This window comes from Zootoca vivipara, chromosome 10 (genome assembly GCF_963506605.1).
Source record: "Zootoca vivipara chromosome 10, rZooViv1.1, whole genome shotgun sequence".
Classification (NCBI taxonomy): Eukaryota; Metazoa; Chordata; class Lepidosauria; order Squamata; family Lacertidae; genus Zootoca; species Zootoca vivipara.
The window spans coordinates 61716330-61731002 of NC_083285.1; the positions used below are offsets into that span (position 1 = coordinate 61716330).

The following is a 14673-nucleotide window of genomic DNA, read 5'->3' on the forward strand; positions in this document are numbered from 1 at the left end:
AGGCTTAAAAATCCTACCCACTTTAAGGTTGTGTATACACAATACATTTAAAGCATATCCACCCTCTAAAGAATCTTGGGAACTGTAGTTTGGTCAGGGTGCTAGGAATCGTAGCTCTGCAGGGGTTAAACTTGTAAACCAGACCTGTGCTCCTCCGATGAAGGGTTATGAGCAACATTTGAGCTATGAGCAGCAGAAGTAATTAGATTATAATGTTGTGGTTATGATGTAAATCAGGCATCCCCAAACTGCGGCCCTCCAGATGTTTTGGCCTACAACTCCCATGATCCCTAGCTAAGAGAACCAGTGGTCAGGGATGATGGGAATTGTAGTCCAAAACATCTGGAGGGCCAAAGTTTGGGGATGCCTGATGTAAATAGATAGAAGTTAAGGAAGAGCAGGAGGGGAGAAACAACGACTCCGTGGGAAACGATAAAAATAAGAGAAAAGACGAAACTGGGTTTTGATTGCATATGTTGAAAATGTTGAAATTTAATAAAACATAATGGGAAGAAAGAGTGGGTTTTCCTGGGGAAAACTGTGGGACAAGCGGGAGCCTGGATGAGCCCAAAGTTATACAAATGCTATCAAACTAAATACAGTGGGACCTCGACTTGCAAATTTAATCCGTTCCGAATGCACACTCGTAGGTCGAAAACTTCGTAAGTCAAGTTTCCCATAGGAATGCATTGGAAACAGAAAAACTCGTAAGTCGAGGAAACTGTATCTAAAAACTCCTAAGTTGAGGAAACCGCATCTAGCCGCGAACGGGTTTTCCGTTCGGATGTCGGAAAAATCGTAAGCGCGCGGCCACTTTTTCCGCTCGTAACTCAAAAACATCGGATGTCGAATAGCTCGTAAGTCGAGGTCCCACTGTAATAAGTGGCCTCCTGAATTCTCTTGGCCCTGAACCTTGTATGAATTTATGACTCAATCTAGCTGAGGCCAGTGGAGGAACTGCCCCCCTATTGGGAAGGGGGGGAGCCCACAAACACATCCAAAATAAATAGTGAAGGTCTGGGATTGGATTTAAAAATTGCCAAACACAACCCCTCAAGTTTAGAAGGGAAAGGTTGAGTGTCTTCATGTTTGTTTGCCTTTAATGGCTTTTCTGGGGCTCTCATGGTTACTTGAGGTAACTGGATGGTGAGCTGAAGAGGTCTGTGGTTTATTTTTGTAGCCTTTTCTTGCAGCTGTAGGAAACAGCTGCTGCTGCAATGGCTGGGAACAAACTAGCATGCTTTCCGCCAAAGCAAAGAGAATGCAAATCCAGATCATGTAACAGCTAAAGATTTTGCATGTTAGAGAGAGTCAGGCATCGCTCTCTAATACTCAACCAGCCTGTTTGAAATGCTTCTGGGATTTGATCCAAGCAGGGTGGTGGGGATTGTCCTCTTTCTGCTTTGAGTATATATGCTAAACATTTTCATCTCTTTATTTCCCCCCACCCATCCCAGGAGAGCGATGCTGGACCACTGACAGATGCCTCATCTAGGTGAGAATGCATGCATGCATTTCATAGTCCACTTCCATTCTGATGTTGAACCATGCACTCAAATTGGGCCCTTGTTCTTTTAGCAGCGAACAAAGTCCAACCCAGGCAATTACTTCCTCCACTTCAGAATGCACTAATGGAACACAGGGTAAGCAACCACCGGGATCTTGTTATTGCCAAATGTGTGAATTACTTTTGTGGGTGGTTGAGGTTTTCGCATCTGCCAGGAAGGAAATAATATGGAGGAGAATAGGAACCTGTTTGCCCACCCAAACATTGCCGGGCTCCAATGCCCAACATCCCTGGCTATGCTGACTGGAGCCGGTGGGAGTCAAAAGTCCAACAATCTCTGAAAGACCACAGGCTCTCTGTTCCTATAGCTGTGGTCTAAACCACTGAGCCTCATGGGCTTGCCAATTGGAAGGTCGGCAGTTCAAATCCCTGCAACGGAGCGAGCTCCCGTTGCTCTGTCCCAGCTCCTGCCAACCTAGCACTTCGAAAGCACACCAGTGCAAGTAGATAAATAGGTACCACTGTGGCAGGAAGGTAAACGGCTTTTCCGTGCAATCCGGCTTCCGTCACGGTGTTCTGTTGCACCAGAAGTGGTTTAGTCATGCTGGCCACATGACCAGGAAACTGCCTGTGGACAAATGCTGGCTCCTTTGGCCTGAAAGCAAGATGAGCGTCACAACCCCATAGTTGCCTTTGACTGGACTTAACCACCCAGGGGTCCTTTACCTATAGCCTGGAGAGCTCAGTTGGCAACCTCTCAAGCCTTCTAATCTGTGTGCAAATCCAGGTAGCCTGTCTTACTGGGAAATCATGTGCCTGACGGCACCACTGTTAAGAGGTCTGCTGTGCGACCGCTTTGTGGCAAGGGCACATGCCTTGCATGCACAAATCCCTGGGTGTGTTGAGTTTTTGTAAGGTCCTGGGTAGCAGGGCTGGAAATGGCCTATGCCTGACATCTTGGAGAGCCACATCCAGATGCAGACTGGACACCATAACTAGTAACTGCTGTGAAACCGATGCAAACCTTTAGAATTCTGAGAGATGTGAGATATTGGACATTATTTTTTGTTGCGAATTTCCCTACCCATTGCAGATGTGGACTCTACACTACTGCATGCCGTAGAGGAGGCAGTCTGTGAAGTTACTCTGCTGCCAGGTGAAGAAACTGCTGCAAAGGAAGAAGCTAACGGGGAGACTTTCACCAAGAGGACTGGTATGGCACCTTTGGATTACTGGACTCCATCCCTTCTGCTCCAGCAAGTCCCTTGGTTTCTGTGGTAGGCATAGAAGATTGATAGGACCCTTCTCCACCAGCCTGCTCACTTGCTTGCACAACATTCCACTTTGCCTGTGGCTACCAGGCTAACACTTGAATACAAGGCTGTCCTAATCCTAAAATGATTTGTGTTTTTGTGACGCTAGTCAAATTTGCAGAGTAAACTCAGCACCTTAAAGAGCCTTTAAATTCACCTGTTCACAGCTGCGCATGCCCACCTTTGCCTCAAAGCTTCCCTTTTTGCAGAAGGCAGGGAGTCCCTTGTGCATAGACAAAGGATTAGCTACATTTCACACTTCAGGTAAAATTTTGATGAACTCATCTTGACCCATGCCAGTGCAAAGGTGGTATTTACGCAGCACTGTTGTCCCACCCCAAAAAAATATCTATCAATAAACGCCCACTCCATCATTTGAGCTTCCCTTTTGAATGAGATGATTTGCTCTGATTGCGTGCTTCATTTTTTGTTTTTAATTATTATTTCTTCCATCCACACAATTCAGCAGGAGATCCTCCTTCATCTGAGGACCTGTCTAGCATTGCTGTGTGTAAAACCAGGCAGAATGACAAGTGAGTTTCAGGTCCTCTGGACGTCATCCCACCCCCCCCTGGTCCCTACATGGTCATCTTCTCTCTCAAGCCCCCATTTTGTCAGGAATCTTAGCTGGTGAAGGGTAGTAAAGGAGCACAGGAGGCCTTTGCAGTTCCAGTCGACAAACCTGTGCAGGCATCTAGTTGGCCACTGTGAGAACAGGATGCTGGACTGAATGAGCCATCGCCCTGATCCAGCAGCCTCCCATCATATGTCAAGGAAATAAGCAACTATTTGACTTTCAGAAGATCTCCGAAGGCAGCTCTGTATAGGGAAGTTTTGTAATGTTTGAGGTTTTATTGTTTTTAATATTTTGTTGGGAGTTGCCTAGAGTGGCTGGGGCAACGCAGTCAGGTGGGCAGATTATTATTATTATTATTATTATTATTATTATTATTATTATATTTTATTTTAATGTTTGGATAGTCTGTCCTAACCCCATTTACCAGTGGTGGCAAAATCAGTAGCAGCAAAATTGGTGCTTTTGGGGGCATTTTTCTGTTTCCTTGAAGCACTTATTGTTTCTGGTGCCAAAGGCACCTTATTTAGAGCTGGTTTCACCTTCTCTTGAGGAGTTCAGGGAGGGCAGCACTGGACTGGAGGAGGATTTCCCCCCCCCCCTGAATAGCAGGGGCGTAGGACTGCAAGAAGATCAAACCTATCCATTCTTAAGGAAATCAGCCCTGAGTGCTCCCTGGAAGGACAGATCGTGAAGCTGAGGCTCCAATACTTTGGCCACCTCATGAGAAGAGAAGAATCATTGGAAAAGACCCTGATGTTGGGAAAGAGTGAGGGCACAAGGAGAAGGGGACGACAGAGGACGAGATGGCTGGACAGTGTTCTCGAAGCTACCAACATGAGTTTGACCAAACTGCGGGAGGCAGTGCAAGACAGGAGTGCCTGGCGTGCTATGGTCCATGGGGTCACGAAGAGTCGGACACGACTAAACGACTAAACAACAACAACAAAGGAAGATAGGGGCGGTGGGGGTGGGCCGCCCCAAGCAGCGTGATCCCACGGCTGCCCACCCCGCCCCAAAACACGTGCCCCCTGCCCCAAAACACACGCGAGGTGGCATCACACTTGTGGGTGGCGTGACACCCCTTGCTGGCCCGCCCCTCGCCTCCGTCCAGGGAGAGAGCGCGCCGCAGCAGGGAGAGCGCACATTGGTTGAGCAAGCCCCTGCAGCGCCAGCGAGGTTTTCGCCGGGCGGCTGCTGGGACCAGCTTGCTCCCTCGGCCGACACACGCTCTCCCTGGACAGAGTTGAGGGGCGGGCCAGCGAGGCGATGCTTGTGACGCCCCTTGCTGGCCCGCCCCTCAACTCTGTCCAGGGAGAGCGCGCACTGCAGCAGGAAGGGAGAGCGCACATTGGCCGAGGAAGCAAGCCGGTCCTGGCAGCCACCCGGCGAAAACCTCGCTAGGCGTTGCACGGCTTGCTCAGCCAACGCGCGCTCTCCCTTGATGGAGGCGAGGGGCATCATGCCCGCCCGTTATGACATCATGACGCTGCAGATCGGTGCCCTGCCCCCAGGGGGTGCCTCAGCTTTGACGCCCCGGGTGCTAAAGCGGCTAGCAACATCCCTGCTGAACAGATCTGAGAAAAAATATTCAAAGTGCGCTCCTTCAGACCCCATCACCTCTCCTATAACCAGCGAACTTGCCAGAACTCAGCTGTGGCACCTATCAGCTGGGCACCATTGCCATTCTTAAGAGAACGAGGGAGGTGTTTGTGGTGAGTTCCGGCACCTTTTATCCTAGAAAAATAGCACTGCCTATAGCCACATGATCTGTTGTGTAATCATTTGTCTCTTCTGGTTTCAGCGTGTCTCCCAGTGAGAAGGAAGTGGAGGTAAGCCTTTCAAAATGTTTGCTGTTCTTCTGCCTTCTCTCCCATGCCCAGGATCAGCCTCTCCTAACCTGGTGCATTCTATATGTTTTGGACTACAGTTCCCATCATCCTTAATCATTGCGCTTGCTGGTTGGTCCTGCTGGGAATTGGAATCCAACATCAAGAGGGCCACCAGTTCTCTCCCCCCCCCCCCTGGTTTTAAAGCTGTTTCGATATCTGGCATTTGCTCAGAATTGCAAGTGAATTGTTTTTGTCATCCTGCTATGTAGTGTCCGTTGGATCTTTTTGTTACTGGTTTATTATATTATCTCGATGTTGGCATAAAATGTGTGTCCACAGCATAGGCTCTTCCAATTCCACACAGTTGTTTCCGATCTTGTGAATAGCACACTTCTACTTTTAGGTTTATCCTTCGTTACTGGTCAGTTTCACCTCTTTTTTAAAGAGAAGCCATTATCTGCTTGCTTTCCATCTGCAAGGACTGTTCCTCCTCTTCTTCCTTGGCAATCACTCGTAGCCAAGTAAGATTGTCTTCCATAAACATGGTTCGAAACGTGAGTCTGTAAGTGACTGTGGAGGCCAACTCTGGATCCACACATCCTTCCACAGTGGGGACATAGGTTGCCAGGCGGGGGCTGATCACGACAGGGGGTTTGCCAAGCGTGCCTTCCTCTTAGCACGTTTCTCCATTTCACCCTGCGTTGGAGCGTCTTCAAAACCCATGACACCTTTGGTAAAGGCTGTTCTCCAATTGGAGTGCTCGCAGGCCAGTGTTTCCCAGTTGTCGGTGTTTATACTACGTTTCTGAGCACAAGTCAAAGTGTTGGTGCTGACCTTTAAAGCCCTAAACGGCCTCGGTCCAGTATACCTGAAGGAGCATCTCCACCTCCATCATTTTGCCCGGACACTGAGATCCAGCACCGAGGGCCTTCTGGCGGTTCCCTCACTGCAAGAAGCAAAGCTACAGGGAACCAGGCAGAGGGCCTTCTCGGTAGTGGTACCCGCCCTGTGGAGCGCCCTCCCACTGGATGTCAAAGAGAAAAACAACTACCAGACTTTTAGAAGACATCTGAAGGCAGCCCTGTTCAGGGAGGCTTTAAATGTTTAATAGATTATTGCATTTTAATGTTCTGTTGGAAGTCGCCCAGAGTGGCTGGGGAAACTCAGCCTGATGGGCGGGGTATAAATAATATATTATTATTATTATTATTATTATTATTATTATTATTTATTTATTTATTTAGATTTGCCTTGAGAGAGTCTTTGAACCTCATTGACTGCCAGCATTACGCTTTCCATTTCCCCTTGCTGGTAGCTATTAATGGGCAATCCCTTTTGATCAGGAAACTTGATTTATCTCATTGCCTGCATTGGGGTTGTGTGTATCTTTCCCCCCCTTCGCCAGGGAGAATTTCTTCGGCTGTCTCTAGGATTCAAATGTGACCTCTTCACTTTGGAGAAGAGAGTCAGGCTGGAAGAAAGGTCCCGGGATTTAGCAGAGGGAAACCTGAGGAAGGAGATTGCCGGTGCCTTGAAACTACTTGATGTAAGGATGGGCAATGCGCATCTGTTGCTTGTTGCTTCTCTTGGCTTTGCTTTAAAAGGGCGAGGATGGAATTAACATCTTTAGAGTGGGGTGGGTAAATTGAGAGTGTCCACATTGTGCCTTGTGCAATAATGCAGCTTTGTCACCTCCTAGAGCAGAGGTCGGCATCCTCTCACCCATGGGCCTGATCCAGCTCACAGAGGCCGTTTATCTGGCCCACAAGCCACCCAGTCACTGAGCCGTCCGCTCGGCAAGTCCCCCGCGCGCTGCGCTAAACCAGCACAGCGCAGCGCGGGGGACTTGCCGAGTGGTGCCGGAAATGGCATCTGCATGCGCGCAGGTGCCAGAAACCGCATCTGCGCATGCCCAGACGCCGAAAATCGCTTTTTGGCACAGTTTTTGACTTCTGGGCATGCGCAGAAACGATTTCCAGCGCGGCACCGGAAATCGCTTCTGCGCATGTCCGGCCCATGGACAATCGTCCGTGGGAATAATCCAGCCCACGGCCGGAAAACGTTGTGGACTCCTGTCCTAGAGCAAGCTTTAAAAACCAGTGAAAGGTACTGATTGGCTAGTACCTACAAAGTCACCAACATACTTCCCTTCATTGTTTCTCTGCTCCAAGGCCATTTGCAATAGTGTGTGAGGAGGCTGCCTGAATCGGGGACCTTCTGCATGCCCTGAGCTATGACCACTCTACCCTGCTGCTTAATCTTCATTTATAGAATGACTGCAATTTTTACATGCCCTCTTTTCCCTTTCTTCTTTTGAACGTTGTCCCTGTTCAGTCTCTGGCCTCTCTAAGTGAAGATAACCAGGCACAGGAGATCGTCAAAAAGCTTCAGAAGAGCTTGGAGCTGCTGAACCAGTATGCTACCAGGCTTGCCAGCAAGGCAGAAATGCTGGGGGCCATTCATCAAGTAAGTGGTCCATTCCAGAAAATGTAGAAGTTGTCTCTTTCTTTTAAAAGCTGGGTTGGGGAACTTGGGTCCCTCCAGAGATTGCTGGACTCCCACTCCTGCTATCCCTCCTCATTGGCCCAAGCTAGCTGGAGCTGATGGGATTTGGAGTCCGGCAATGTCTGGGGTGGGACAGAGGTCCCCCAACCCTGTTGTGAGAAGGCGCAAGCCAAAAAACTTCAAATTGGGACATTCCTTTATCGTGTGGATGGTGTGGTCTTGCTATATCTGCAGACGTTTGAAGACCTGAGGAGGAAAAGTTAGAAAGGGCAGGGCAGTTGTTACAGAAGAAGTGGAAGGTCCATTTGGGGGATCGGTTTTGGAGTTGCGGCGTTTGAGGCAAGGAAGCAGGAGAGGAACTTGAGGGGTACCGCAGCAGAGGGTCTCATGCCAGGAAGGCTGCTGTGGTTCTCATGGGAAGGAAAAGCTATGCATTGTTCCTGAACAGCTTTGCTGAATGCTGATTTCTAAGGAAAATCCAGAAACAGATTTGGAGTAGAACCTCAACTTGGCTGAAACGTAACCTCGGAGATTTATTTTGCATTGTGCTACTTCATACAACTTGTGTGGACTTGAGCAGAAACTGAAGTCAGTTTACTCTAGAAGCCCTATTTGCTGTCGCCAGTGCTTTTTTTCCAAGAAAAATACGTGCCGGAACGTCCTAAGGAAAAGCGGGACATTCCGGAATCAAATCAGAAGCTGGGACGGCTTCAGTAAATCCAGGGCTGTCCCTGAAAAATAGGGACACTTGCAGGGTCTGGTCTCTGATAGTGATTAAAGTCACTAAGGGCCAGATTAAACTAACCTGAAGCTAGCATAAGGACTCCTGCTTGTGCATGGGGTCATAGCTGCCAAGTTTTCCCTTTTCTCACGAGGAAGCCTATTCAGCATAAGGGAATTTCCCTTAAAAAAAGGGAGAACTTGGCAGCTATGCATGGGGGTTCCCCTTAATCCCTCACCCACCCATCCACTCTGGCCCAGTGAGGCTTCAGTCCCACCCTGTGGGCAAAACCAATATTGCACAGGAATTGTCCGTCTGGTCATGTTTACATTACTGCATGCTCTGCACCCAGCGAGCTCCCACTGCTAATTTTTGAAGCAGCATTCACATATTAGCCACGATCCATATCAACCCTGTGGTTTCTCGACAAATACTGCTGCTTGGGTGCATTTTTTTTCTTTTCTCAAACCAGCTTCAATCTGACGAGGAAAGTTAAGCTGCCTTTGCTTTAAACTTCAGAAGAGAGCCTGCTTTAGAGGCAGGTGTCACACCTGTGCAGATGACAACTTCACGAAGAGGAGTTCTCGGTGTGGGGAGGGGAAAGTAAAAAAAAGACTGTGTGCTTCGTTCCATCCTCTGGTGTGAAAAACACTATGCAAATGCAGCTTGGAACAGAGCTGTTTGAACCTAGTCTGAAGTTGCAGCAGTGATGGAATCGACTGAACCTCTCTAGACTGCAGTTGGAAGGGGGAATTGCATTTTTAATACTCTCCTAGGTAAAGCACACCTGCTCTCTCCCCACTCAAGTAGAAAGCTAGCACAGCAGAAAGCAGGCTGAACTAGAAGCTCTAATCTGCAAGTATATTCTTTTTAGGGAATCTTCTTCGCTACAGACGCGGGATACTAGTTTTGACTTCCCCCCCCCCATGCCATCTTAGGCTGCAGAATCAACTCTCTATCTTAATAGAAGCAAATCGCTGCCTTCCACTGTGTGTGCAGATCAGATTGTACAGTCCAGTGTTTACTGGAGCCATTCTCCAGCTCGCCAGGTTGTCCTCTTCCTTTTCCCCTCAACGCTTTAGGCGAGCTCAGCTCTGGAACAAATTAGCCCGCGTCCTTCCATCAGCCTCAGTGGCTCATTCTGCATTTGCAGGCAAGGATTCGCTCTGCAAATTCTCCATCTGGTCTCCGCGTGCCCCTAACTTTCTGTTTCTCAGGAGAGCCGGGCCAGTAAAGCTGTAGAAGTGATGATTCAGCACGTGGAGAACTTGAAGCGTACGTACGCCAGGGAGCACGCGGAGCTGGAGGAGCTGAAGCAGGTGCTGCTCCAGAACGAAAAGTCCTTCGGCTCTCTCGGGGACCGAGGTAACAGCTGGCGATGTGCTGACTTGGCCTTGCATGAGCTGCCGCCACTTGCTCCCTTGCTTCCCTCCAACATGCAGGTGACTGCTGAGCACCTGATGCACGCCGAGTGCCTTGGACCCTCTTACTGGGGAGCGTGGCATCCATGCATGCCTGAGCTAGTGGAGGCTGGCCCATTAGGATGAATGGACCTTCAATCTGCCTGCCTCTCTCCTTACTGACAAGCAGTCTGGGGGTGCCACTGCCTTTCAGCTTCCTCCTCATCTATTTCAGTGTTGTCCCTAGTAGGAATCAGCAGGGAGGAAGACGGAGACACAATTGCCATGCCTGGCATTTGCTCTGGCGCCACCTGGTGTTAGTCTCCCAGCCTACTGGTCGCAGTGGGCACCAACCACCCCCTGGCCTGTGCATCTCTGCTGTGTGCGCGCTTAAGAAGACCATAAGAGCTTGCCAGATCAGGCCCATCTAGTCCGGCATCCTGTTCTCACAGTGGCCAGCCAGATGCCTGCAGAAAACCAGCAAGCAGGATTTGTGCACCAGCGCACTCTCCCACACTCCCCTCCTGGTTTCCATTCACTGTGAAGGCAGAGTATAGTTATGATGGCTAGTAGCCCTCGATAGCCCTGCAGACCTTTAGCTGTGCTATAGATTCACTTTCTCCCCCTACTTTTATTGCTGTTGCAGATGAATCTTCGATTAAAAAGCTCTCTGGTTCCTTAAAGGTACAAATGTCGCTACAGTGCTAAGCTTCTAGTTCTCTGCAAACTTTGCCCCTGATAACCTGCTCTTTCCTATGCTGTGCCCTGCTGCAATCTTGGACGTTATTGATCTCCACTCCAATGATGTGATTTAAATTAAAAAAAAACCTGACATGTTTTCCTTAAAGAAGCTCTGAAGTCAGATTTGGGTGTGTGATGTCTCTTGAACTAGGTTCCGTTCTTCTTTTAATTATTCTACGCAAACAACCAAATTGTCATCCTTTGCAGAATCTGGCATTTTGACAATCTGTGTATGTTGCTTGCTTTTTGTAAAGAAAATTTGAAGTTCTAGCTCCTAGGGCTGTGGTATTTTGAAAGTGTGGGCAATGTCTGGTTAAAGCTCAAGGGGGAGGGAGAATCTATTTTCTGCATAGTAACTTTGCTCCATTACCACCACTGGCTGAAGCAAAATAATTGGAGTTGGTTTGTATGTGAAGCTGATGCAGGTGATATATACAGTGTTCAGCATCAGTCGTTGAAGAAACAAACTGTAGGCTATAGGTTCTGATGGAATTAGCTTCTGTAGAAGAATACAACATGCTGGTCTGGAATAAAATTCAAGTTCCTGATAGGAATTTGTTTTTCTAGTGCTGATGGTTCAAGTGGAACTCAAGAGTTGTGCAAACAATGGCTGCAACCCTGAAAATACAGTTTTTCAAGTTTATTGGCGGTGCATCCTGTGTTGAAAGTTTACTGAGTACCTTTAAGTAATGGGACTTTCAAGGGGAGATGAGGGAGAAATTAATCTGGCTCACATTTTGATGCGGACTCGCCAAATTTGCACTTCCTCCTTCAATTTTTTTTTGGTCGTTTTCCAGCCAAAGAGTACAGACAGCAGAATGTGTAACATTAGTGAAAATTGTACAAAGAAAGCCTTCTGTTAAGGGAGAACTGCTTGCAAAAATGCATGTGTTAAACAAAGTTGGATACAAAAAGAGCTGTGTTAGAGACAGGCATGAAAATGCACATGGGTATTCACATGATTTTTTTGAATTTATTTATTCCACAAATGTATGCAAAAACAGTGGGAACTGAGCTTAGCCGGGGAAAATGAGAAACCAACATTATCGCATTCAAGTAAACCTAGCAGGGACATTAGATATAAATGCTCAAATTGGAGCTGATTCTGAACATGACCTGCTGCTGTGCTTTGCCCGCTCTTTGCCTTTCCCTCTGTTCTGCTTCTCCATATTCTGCCACCCAATTCCCTAGCTGAAGGAACCCACAAGAAGGAAGGTGTCCTTAAAAAAAAACACCTCTGAATGAAATTTTGGGAACTTGGAAAATCCCTGCGATTACAAATCTCAAAAACAGCTGGCTGCCTGAACTGCAGAATTTCAGGCTTGGTTTTTCTTGTGGTATGTTTATGCCTCTAAATGGTTAGAAGGGAATGACCTGAAATGTAATGCAGCAAATACCGTATTTTTCAGACCATAACAAAACACTTTCCCCCTCCTAAAACGGAAGGGGAAATGTCGCTGCGTGTTATGGAGCAAATGCCAGAGCCAGAGCCAGAGCCAGCGCAGTGGAAAACTGGCTTTTGGGCTGCTTCCGTGACACCGAGCGAGGTGAGAGGAGAGACAGAAGGGAGCCCATTCCGCCCCTCCTTCCAGCTTCCATCCTTCCTCCCCACTCTCTTTCTTTCTTCCTTTCTTCCTTTCTTCCTTTCTTCCTTTCTTCCTTTCTTCCTTTCTTCCTTTCTTCCTTTCTTCCTTTCTCTCTCACCCTTTCCTTCCCTCCTTCCTTCCCTCCTTCCTACTCTCTTCCCCCCTCTCTTTTTCACCCCTTCCTTCCTTGTCTTTCTCTCTCTCTTACCCCTTCCTTCCTTCCTTCCTTCCTTCCCTCCCTCTTCCAACTTGAATAAAATATGGGGGGGGAGGTAAGCCCCACCTCACATACCGTATCAGCCTTCCCCCGCCTACGCCGCGTTCAGTGAGAAGGGGGGACAGTGGAGGGATGCTGCTCATTCATCCCCACCAACCCCCACTGCCTCCTTCGCTCCCCCTCCAGCACCCCCCTCCCATCCTTTTAGAGGAGGAAAACCAGGGAAACATTTTTTTCCTTGTTTTCCTCCTCAAAAAAGTAGGTGCGTGTTATGGTCCGAAAAATACAGTCGTCTTGAAAAGAAGCCCCTGCCTTCCAAAAGACAATTTACAATCGGGCAACATTTTGGTGTCCTTGCTGAGTATCCTTTTTAAGGAATTGGATGGAGGAGATGCTTCTTCAACTGGCAATAGTTTGCACAGGCATGCTCTTCCTTTTGAAGTTTTGTTCACTTGACCTGTTACTCCTTGCCACTTGGTTTTTATTCTTCTTGCACTCTCAAAGGTAAGCCCCAAGTAGCAGCACAGCTGGCGGCTGCTGCTGCTGGTGGTGCAAAAGGCAACCCAGAAGTATTTTATCTGTGTCATAACACAATGGCACTCTGCACGTCCCTATCTCCAACCCACATCAATGACTTCTATAGGGGAGAGGCAGGGAATGTGAAGTTATGTGTCTGTGGTCAAGCGCTACTCATTTCAGATAAGGGAGCTGACTTGTGATTAGCATCTAGGGACGGGGAAGAAATTTGGCTTGGTTTGCATCTGCAGATGCGGCTGGCGCTCGGTTTGGTTTGCATTAAAATGCCCGGTTTGCATTTTTCTGAAAAAATACGAGAACTGAAACGCAGCAAAGCTTAGCTTTTGACACGCTCGCTCCTCCAAATTTTGCAGTGCGATTCTCCAACCACACACGTACAAAAATGTGTTTTGCTAGGGGCACTTGCTCTCAAAAATGTGTATGTTTAGGAGAAAAATCTATGAGGAGGGCGGATTGTGCACTAAAAGGTTGGTGGGTTTTTGCAAAGGCTGTAAAACAGATTTGCAAGCTGACATGGAAAGGGTGAAGAGCCGCAATGAAGATTTTTTTTGGGGGGGGGTGTTGAGAAACTAACATCAGTGGAATCATCCATTCCTTGTAGCACCATATTGGCCTGGGGCCCAAGTGGGCTTCCATGGAGAGATATTTGCTCAATGAAAAGTAATAATAATAATAATAATAATAATAATAATAATATATTATTTATACCCTGCCCATCTGGCTGGGCCTCCCCAGCCACTCTGGACAGCTTCCAACAAAAGATTAAAAGAATCTACTAACTTAGGGTGGCCCAATTTTTCATAGCAAGTAGGCTGCAATAATGCTTCAGCACAGAAGCTGTGGGCCACCCACTGCCGTGTTGCGCAGGGAAGGAGAAGGGGAAGCAGGGCCGCCGAGGGCCGCCCACAAAGGACTCAGGGTCCATGTACTAATTTATACACATTTGTGAGACCAGGTACTCTTACACAGCTGAAGAGTTGCGGAAGGACATCTTGAAATAAGAATAATAACAATGCCGTCTATTCTTATATATTGCTAAGTTGTACTTGGTTCACGTGAGCGTTACTTTAGCATAGAAAACCACAGGGCTCGTAAGCTCTCGGAAGTCATAACCCAACAAGCAGTGTCTCTTATTTTATGTAGCCTTCATCCCTACGCCGAGTTAGCACTGCAACCTTGCCTAGGAATACTGGAAATGCTGTTTTGCCGCTGGTATGTAGGCATTTTCCAGTACCGATAGTTTATTGCCATTGATGTATCGGATAAACACATGCTGAACTCTCCTCTCCTTTTTCTCCAAAGGGCCAGTTAAATGAAACAGATGGAAGTGAAAAAAGTGACAAATTCAACAGGCGCTCTAGTTGGTAAGGAAGGAGTTTGTGTGGTTGAAAGAGATGGATATACACTGTGTGTGTTCACTAATACCTTTAAAATGTTTGGAATTCAAGTACTTCAGTTCCCAGTACAGGCAGGAGCTATACAGTATTGTGAAACATGCAGGGCCGTCTTAAGGGTACCCAGCACCCTGGCACAAAAAAAAATCAGCGCCCCCCCCTTTCCCTCCGGACTGCACGGCTCCTGGATCCGAGTCACTCACCTCTGGTGGCTCCGGCTGTTCTCCTTCTGGCGCCACTGCTCGGCAGTGCTCAGCTCCAGGCCCACGGGCCGGCCCAGCTCCGCTTCCCTGCCCAGCGGAGGCTTGTTGTACATGGGCCTGGGGAGGAGCTGCCGGGCGAGCTT

General features: G+C 48.0%; 1 protein-coding gene across 1 annotated transcript in view; it reads left to right on the forward strand.

Annotated features, from left to right (window-relative positions):
* IRAG2 (inositol 1,4,5-triphosphate receptor associated 2) overlaps positions 1-14673 on the forward strand; it is a 56890-nt gene that overhangs the window by 36017 nt on the left and 6200 nt on the right. Inside the window, 11 exon segments of the mRNA XM_035126608.2 lie at positions 1458-1495; positions 1579-1643; positions 2601-2720; positions 3287-3353; positions 5199-5226; positions 6632-6772; positions 7561-7692; positions 9670-9817; positions 10499-10536; positions 14077-14145; positions 14236-14297. Of these exon segments, the coding sequence (XP_034982499.2) occupies positions 1458-1495; positions 1579-1643; positions 2601-2720; positions 3287-3353; positions 5199-5226; positions 6632-6772; positions 7561-7692; positions 9670-9817; positions 10499-10536; positions 14077-14145; positions 14236-14297 (908 nt within the window).